Raw genomic sequence first — 9129 nt, forward strand, 5'->3', positions numbered from 1 at the left:
CTGCCTCGACCCATGCTATGAATACTCACCAAGTTTGATTGCCCCGTACCCTGACTGCTGCTCCAAAATCTGACTCGGCTACCCACCTTCTTTCAAGATCCCCGGCTTTAGCCTTTCTAATGTTTGCTGACCAGTGTCGTGGGGGTTGCCTGGGGGTTCAGGTGGTAAATGCCGGGGGGTTGTAACCTGGAAGTCCTCCCAGAAAGTAATTTGGTGCCCTTTGGTGTAGTAGTGCATCATCTATTGCAGGGAAGTCTTGTGCAGACTGGGAGTGGGGCCTCCTTAGACACAATGCTCCGGTAGGCCAACAACACCTGCTGGCTCCTCCCATAATCAAAGTGGTGTGAAGTGGTTTTGCATATAACCTGTATGTTCCAAATAGAAGCTCCTGATTATCTGTACACTGAAGAGAATAACACATCAGAAAGCAATTTGTAGATCCCAATGTATCATTTATATTCTGGAATACTTACGCCAAGCACAATTTTTTTAAACGTTTAATATATTTTCTTGAAAAATATTAAATGGACCTCTTTAACTTTTTAACACATTATTTATTTAAGGAACCCTGTTCCCCCAACACACACCCCTTACACACCCCTGTCCTGTGATTAGTGTCATTTGTAAGAGCCACGGTGGCCAGTTAGGTGAGATGCACACGTGCATTTGTACATCCATGTAGGTGTGTAGAACATGAAAGAGATAATATTGAGAAAAGGAAGGTTTACTTCAGGCTTGCTTTATAAATACCAGAGGAATTTTATTCATGTGCAAAGGTAAATAGGTACTGTAGATAAAGAGAGAAAAGGAGTAAAGGGATACATCTCATTTCAGTACCTCTCCCTAGAATGAAATGCTCGTTACATTAAAATCAGAAGCAAGCTTACACTTAAAGCGAATCCGAGATAAAAAACTAACCATAACAAGTAACTGGTCTGTATATCTTATCTAAAGTTTAAATGGTTTACACAGCAAATCTAGCTGCATACAGCTCCAACAGTATATGATTATTTCTTCCTGTGATGCAATGAGGGCAGCCATATTCTGCTTGTGATCATTACACACAGGCAAGCTGCTCTGCATCTCCAGCCCTCAGCCTGTGAAAACTCAACTCCCCTCTCCTCCTCTTGCCTCTGAAATCTCTGGCTGATAATGCCTCCTCCTCCTTAAGGAAAAGCCTCCTTCTCCCCAGACTGAGCTCTCATAAGCCCTTGCTACATGGAGTGCCAAGGCACTTTGAGCTGTGGGCGAGGCTTGTTTAGTTTATATGGAATTAGGGTATTAAAACAAAACAAAAAAAGTATTTGGTTTTAGGAATGCCCTATAAGCTATATGTAATTATGCAATGAGTAAAAGTTTATCTCGGGTCCACTTTAAAGTAAACCTTAGACTGAGGAAAAAGTTGAGTTTTACTTACCTGGGGCTACAACCACTCCCTGTAGTCTGTTTCTCAGTGTCCTCCCAGTCCCCTCAGTCATTCCACTCTAAAGTCCACAAAAGGCTGGACCACAGGCTATGGCGCATGCGTGGTCCCAGCCAGTGGCATACCTACAATTCATGGGGGCCCCCAGCAAAACTTTGATGAAGCGCCCTCCCCCCAAGTTTACATCCTTTCCCTTGCCTCCCCTTTTTGCCCTTCACGGGCTTGGGACCATCTCACAGGGGTCATAAAACACTCATAACAAGTGTAGCTACAAAACACCTGATCTGAAGGATGGACCCTTGTATCAGAGGGAGCAAAGCAGTAGTTGCCCCCCCCCCCCCCACAGCTCTGGGCCCCCCTGCGATCACATGTGCTGCTCCCCTCTAGTTATGCTCCTGGTCCCAGCTGCGTGCCTTCTTCATCACACTACCATAGCTGGGAGCATTCTGCGCGTGTGCAGCCAGTTGGTTAAGACTTTTCACTGTGCATGCACAGAACACTACCGGCCACAGTAGCGCTACTGAGGAGGCACGCGGTCGGAAACACGCATGTGTAGTAGCCTGTGACCTGTCCAGGGCATGGAGTTTACAGCGCAATAATGGAGTGGACTGGGGGGACACTGAGGGACCTAAGAGACTACAGAGGATTGGAAGAAGCACCAAGTAAGTGAAACTTAACTTCATCTCAGGTTTAATTTAAGTATCTGTTACCCAGTGACAGATCTAGAATCAAAGAATTACTCCTGAAAATAGTTGTTGCACAAAATAAACATGATTAATAATGACTTTGACTTTTGGCCTACACAGCGAAAATATGACTCATGGATATATTTTGATCTTTCCCATAATCCTCTGTATTGTGTGTCTGATCTCCCTGGTGAGCACCCCGTACACAAGAGGGTTCAGGGCTGGAGGAAGCAAGTGGTGAAGAAGAGAAAATACAACGTGGACCGGACGAGGGAGCCCGGTCATTGTCTGGCTGGATATTATTGTTGAAGCCCTTGTAAAGTAAAATATAGAGATAACAATAAGATGAGAGGCACAGGTTCGGAAGGCCTTGGAGGCGGCACTGAGGGAACGAGCTGCTATCACTGTCCGGAGAATCAGAGAGTAGGAAATCGAGATGAGGAAGATGTCCGTGCCTCCTATCAACACAAAAGCCACCAGGCTGTAGACTCTGCTAGCCGTGAAGTCACTGCAAGAGAGTTTCTCTACACTCATGTCCTCACAGAAACAATTGGGAATTTCTCGGCTAGAGCAGTAGTCCAGACGTGAGGCCATTACAGGAGGTGGCAACGCAATGATGGTATTTCTGACTATAATGAACAAACAAGCTTTGACCACAAATGAGTTTGTGATGATGGTTGGGTAATGCAGAGGGTTACAGATGGCCACATAGCGGTCGTAGGCCATAAACAGGAAGATGGAAGACTCCATGGCAGACCAGTAGGTGATGAAGAACATTTGAGAGAAGCAGGTCGTTTCTGTGGTAATTCTAGCATTTGACCAGAGGGTGAGCAGAGCTCTGGGTGTGGTAACTGTGCTGAGGAGAATGTCCACCACGGCCAGCATAGCCATGAAGTAATACATCGGGTGGTGGAGTTTTGGCTCTATGAGGACGATGAAGAGCAGCATCACATTGCACACAACGGCAACCATAAGCAGGACCATGAAGAGGCTTCCGATGTCCCAGCTCTGGACCTCCGGGAAACAGATGAAGGTGAAGCCCTCGGAAGAGTTACTCATGGAGGTTTTATTATCATAGACCAGCAAAGCTTCACCTGAAACCAGAAGAATGATGAAATTTAGTGATGACTATGAGGAGTATGCAATATTTGTTACTCTAATAAAGATTGTAAAAAAGATGTGTCTAGCGCTCCAATAGACTGTCCACACCGCCTATGATATCAGATGGTGACCATGGAGCCGCTCTCCAGTTGGGTAAAAGCAAGCAAAAACGATCTAAGAAAGATACATAGAGCGCTCCATAGTGTAAAACCATAAAGGAGTTTAATATGCGCAAGTTAAAATTGTACTTACAAGATAAAAGATGCAATAAGGCTCATAGATAGCCTGCAGACACTTCTGTCCCTCCTGTAGCGTGGGCACCGCCAGGCTGTGGCCAGCAGCGTGGCGTCCGATGTCCTGGAGAGTCCTCTCACTGGTGGGGGGCGTGTCCGCTATCAAGATGTGCCTCTAGCGTGATGACGCGTTTCGGCATCCCTGCCTTCGTCAGATCACCAGGAGGGACAGAAGTGTCTGCAGGCTATCTATGAGCCTTATTGCATCTTTTATCTTGTAAGTACAATTTTAACTTGCGCATATTAAACTCCTTAATGGTTTTACACTATGGAGCGCTTTATGTATCTTTCTTAGATCGTTTTTGCTTGTTTAATAAAGATTGTTCTGGTCTGCCAGGAATGATTTTTAATGTTACTATATTAATTTATGACTTTTGGAATAGATTTTGGAATATTATGTAACATCATGTGGAAAAACCGATGGCTTTAATTCAATCACTACGGTGGAAAAGATGTTTTATGATCATGCTAGAGACTGACCACATATCACATTATAAAACATTATACATTTATATAACTGAAAGCCAACTACCTTCCCCACTAACAACAAACAACAAATGATGTGTCCAAACCCATGATGGTCCTACTACAGCAAAGACGATACGGTTACAGAAGTTGTAATCTAATACACAGCTTTGTTTAATGCCAAGCAGCTAAATTCAAGTCTGAGATACATAGAAGGGAAATAAAGGTATAAAATGTGACCATTCTACTTTCTCTTTGTAGATCACTTGTGAGGCCACATCTAGAGAATAGAATATAGTTTTTGGGCACCATGACAACTTTTCTGCAAACACTAGCAAGGTGTGAGGACTCAGGAGCTATTACCTATCCAACTGTCACCATTCCACATATGGCTTTACCTCCTACAGATCCCCCCAGCTATTTGGCGAGCCAGGCAGATTTATGCAAAAGGCAGATGGTGATCTTCTGGGACTGTGTGGTCAGGACATAATGGGGGTTACAGACACAGAGGATAAGTCTGTAGCAAGCACGTAGGATGAGATTGGTGGAAATGACCATGATGAGGATGATGATGAGGAGGAGGATGGTGATAGGACCTAAGAACCACAGTCACACAGAAGGACTAGTAGCAGCAACTGTAACATACAGCGACATTCAGGAAGCATAGCAGAACAGAGGGTTAGTGAGTGGGTGCCAACCTACTTCAAGGGGCAGAGGTGGGAGTGCAAGCACATGCACTTTGTGTGATGCAGCAGTCAGGAATGTAGAGAAGGAGGTTCCAGAAGAACAGCACTGAACAAAAAGGCAGAGTGGTTGCATGGAGCCAGGGCCGGGCCGAGGCATAGGCTGGAGAGGCTCCAGCCTCAGGGCGCAGTGTAGGAGGGGGCGCACAATTCATTCAGCTGTCATTCCTAATTGTGTAAGAAGCAGAAAGAAATATGAAAAGGGGATACAAAGCAGTGACTGTAAGCCATATAACTAGATATTAAGGTGTTGGGGAGGTTGTGGGCCCTGTGGCACCTCTTAGTCTAATAGCAATCAGTGTGTGACGGCTGGGGTGGGAGGGATGGGAGGGGCGCACTTTGGTGTCTCAGCCTTGGGTGCTGGAGGACCTTGTCCCGCCTCTGGTGGCCACTGTGGCAAAAAAAGTCTGGGAAAGTGTTAGATGGTGTGTAGGTGTGCAGAATTTTTCTCATCTGCACTGTCATTTTGATCTACTCCATGATTTTGCCTTCTAACTGAGACACAGACACAAGTCCTCAGGGGTGCAAAGAAATTCCCACCAAGATTTCACTGTTTAATCTGTGAGGAACACTCAGCTAAAACTAAAAGCTCAGTCCCCAATAGATGTTAAAGCGCTACAGGAAATCAGATAAATAACTAAAAATGAATGATAGTACTCAACAGGAGTGCGCTCCAACCTGGTTTAGACTAAAACATTTCACATATAAACATTTTTTTTTAGCGCACATTCTCGACGAGGCAGTGACAAAATCGATAGGGCGAAGACTGGACGTATCAGGAAGTGGACGTGGTGATGGCGGTGTATGGAAAATTAAAGCGCTTCTCAGCAGTCAGCATGCGGCGGACTAGCAGTGGAGGGAGATGCAATGTGGACTGGTATAGGATCCACAGCCCAGCATTGGCAATGGGGGAGAGCCCGTCATAAAACCTCTGTGCAGATATACAACTGCAAACCCTATGAGGGGATTTTAAAATAAAGCTTTTAATGTTTTTAACTGTATTACGCTATGAGAGGTCTATCTTTTGAGGTGTATGATATGCAAGGAATGGAACAATAAGACATCTGATATTTATGGAACCGTCCTGCTACCTGAAACTGACCACTAACACTGGCACCAGGATCCTGAGGCTCCTAGGCTTCCTAGATATGTGGATAATCTGACCAATCTAACAGTGGTCAGAGATATCTGGTGAGTTTGTTTCAAGTATGGGTGCTTCTGGTGGTGGATCTAATGTATTTTAACTGAATTGAAGAAGATGGTGGCAACAGGACAGAATTGATGGAAGTTTGCATAATACTAATGGACTTGCATCTTATTAAACTCTCAAGGATGTGCGCTAAAACTTTTACATGTTTATATGTTAAAAACTCAGTCAACCCAGCTTGATCTGGAAAAAGCATGCAGGAACAGGCATGTGGTTTACCAAAGCAGCCATGATGGCAGCTATAGGGCCTATAGCTAAGAAGTGCCCAGGAGACCAGGGCTGGGAAGAGGTGGTGAGTGACTGAGGCCAGTGGTCCCCAAACCTTTTGAGTCGAGGGCCAGGTCAACTTACTTCAGACTGCTGGGGGGCCAGAGTATACATAAAATGATGTAGAAGTCTTTGCGGGCCAGACAGTGAAGCATACCCAGGTGACAGTCCAATTGGACAGCAGTGTCACTTGATGTGGCATTTCAATGGAAACCCACACTGCTTTCTGGCTTCCATGTGGATGGGCGGAACCAGCACTGCTATTCTATATAGGGACCATGAATAATTAAATATGCAGCTGACCGCATCTATAAGTAATACATTCTGCACATGAGGGGCCAGTAAAAAAGCCTCAGGGGGCCACATTCGGCCTGCGGGCCTTAGTTTGTGGACCACTGCTCTAGGCTCTAGGGGCAGATAAGGAAAGGATGTGGGGAGGGGTGCCCTTCATACTACTCCCAGGGTTCCCTCCTGTGCTCCTCCAAAATGGACACTCATCAGAGTAGAACAGTGATGGTGTTTGAGGTGGAGTCTCCTACTATTTCTAATCCTGTAATTCTGCCTGTCATCCACAGAAGTCTGCCTGCGCAGTAGAGCGGATCCAATCAGGAGCGGATCCGATCCGCCTGAGCCTATCGGGGTGCCACTACTGCGCCTGGGCTGGAGCCTGGGAAGGAAAATAGCAGGAGCTACTGTGCCTATGCCACACAGACAACTTTCCTTGTTGTCTGTGGTTTTTGGGGACCCAGTCTTGCCAACATAGCATGGAGGAGGACGGGAGAAGCCTCAATAGGACCCAGCAGCTTTCCCCTTCCGAGGTAAGTACCCCCAAGGGATGTTTTTAAGTTTACTGGGTCTCTTTTTTAACTGAAAAACAAAATGCATCACTATATATAACTTATTACATTTAGTAATTGGTGATTTCCACATGTACCCTCTCTTGGGCCTTGTTCATATCTAAAATCGCAATCGCTGACACCAGCGTTTTGCAATTTTGTGTGTGAATTTTTTTACCACCTCCCAGCACTTCCCCGCACATTGCGATTTTTTATAAAGCACTTTTCTAGGCACTTTGCGGACAATTTTTTCACTTCCTGACTTCAGTCAGGAAGGGAACTCTTTCACCCGGAAATGAATAAATACAATGTATTTATTCATGAAAGCGCTTTGCGATCTCCCTATACCTTCCATTGAGGCAAATCACCCTGAAAATGGTACAGGCACCACTTTGGTGAGCGGATCGGAATGGAACCGCTCATATGTAAACACTCTATTTGTATCCTGCCGCGCTCCCGGAGCGCAGCAGGATACAAATAGACTGATCTTTTATGCCTTAAAGAGGAGCTGTTAGGTATAAGGTCTCAGAGAAAATAAACACATATATCAGTAGCTAAATATAGGCTGTACTTACATTACATATGCATTTCACTGTCCACGTTTGTACTTCACAGAATTTTTATATAGTATATGCAGAGATTGATGCTCCTGACAGCTCATGGCAGGTTCCATGTTTTTCTGTCTTCTATGAAGCCAATTGTGTCGTCATGTCCTCCCTGCTTCCTGATCACAGAAAAGCTCGTACTGAATAACACAGTGTGCAGTGAATATTAATTAGCCATGTGGCTAGGAACAATAGCTGACTCCTGCAGTGTACTCTGCCCGGAGATTTATCAGTGCTACGTGCTGGACTGATTACAAGCTGCTGTAACGTCTCATTAGCAGCCGAGGGGAGGGCCCCAGAATGCTTTGCAGTATAGTATGCGGCTTGCGTCCTGCTTGGGTCTAACAGCTTTTCTGATAAGCACACATCAAAGGTAAGAGAGATTTTTATCTTCACTAATGCCTTTTTGGCTTCCTTCTAAACTGTTTAACACAGGAGAATAGAGGTTTAAATTAGCTTCTGCAGCCTGACAGTTACTCTTTAACAAGAGGAGGTTGCTTGCAGCTGTGTCATTCACTTTAAGAGTGAAAAGTACCCTATTGACTTTCCCATTGAGCGCAGCCATTCTAGGTTATTACACTCTCATAGGGAATCATTGCACAAGTGATTTTGAAAATTGCCGGCACTTAAAAAAAAAGCCAAAAGCACCTTTAGTGTGAACAAGCCCTTAAAGTATTATTACAATTTGTCCATATATATGGCCATATATATCACTGCTAATATACTGTACTGACCACTGCTTTTGCATTCTTTCTGGAGCTTGCTCCGTTGGGGATACTCTATTCGCTTGCTGTGTTGGACATAATCACCAGCTATTTGGGATGCTTTGCACTGTGGTTGCCTTTTGGAACACTTTTTGGTTGAAGACCCTATCACTGTGGAACATTTAAATAGTACTAATTAAGAGATCTCTCCTCATAAATTGGCAGCAGTCACTAGTGGGGCTTGTTTACTAATATACAGTATTTGCATTATGATTGTGTTGTGGGAGCGTGTGCAGTTCAAGTTGGCTGAGCTGGGCAACCAGTGTGTCCTTTGTTAATTTTTGATGTATATGTTAATAAAGTTATGATATTTTAAAATGTATCTGTGATTTTGACCAGTTGATTGGCGTGTGCCTCTCCATTGCTCTATCCTACTTAAGTTTTTCATCTAACAAAAGTAATCAGTACAGTAGTGCTTTAGTTTAAAATTCCTTAGTAAACTTTACAACATTAACATGATGTAAAATTGAAGGCCTATAGTGCGTAACATTATCAGCCTCTAAGAATTTTTGTAATGTACAGCATCTACAACTCCTTTCTGGATTAAAAATATAGCCAGACACATTTCAATAGCAGTCATTTTAAGTAAAAACACATTTATAAGGGAAATAGACTCTAACTTTTTTTATTTTATTTGATTGACCTAATCCTTAAATGTCCCCAATAAAATAGTTTCATCTTAAGCTGTGCTGATGAAAAAAAAACAGTTTTTACGAAGTTAAACTAAAATTGAAATAAC

At 44.1% G+C, this 9129-nt stretch overlaps 1 protein-coding gene across 1 annotated transcript; it reads right to left on the reverse strand.

Moving 5' to 3' along the window:
- Positions 1-2241: 2241 nt before the first annotated feature.
- LOC137517688 (olfactory receptor 56A1-like) lies at positions 2242-3177 on the reverse strand. Its single transcript, XM_068234692.1, has one exon. It carries the CDS (start codon positions 3166-3168, stop codon positions 2242-2244), a length of 927 nt encoding a protein of 308 aa, XP_068090793.1. The 5' UTR covers positions 3169-3177.
- Positions 3178-9129: the final 5952 nt, after the last annotated feature.

The sequence above is a fragment of the Hyperolius riggenbachi genome, chromosome 5 (assembly GCF_040937935.1).
Source record: "Hyperolius riggenbachi isolate aHypRig1 chromosome 5, aHypRig1.pri, whole genome shotgun sequence".
In the NCBI taxonomy this organism is placed as follows: Eukaryota; Metazoa; Chordata; class Amphibia; order Anura; family Hyperoliidae; genus Hyperolius; species Hyperolius riggenbachi.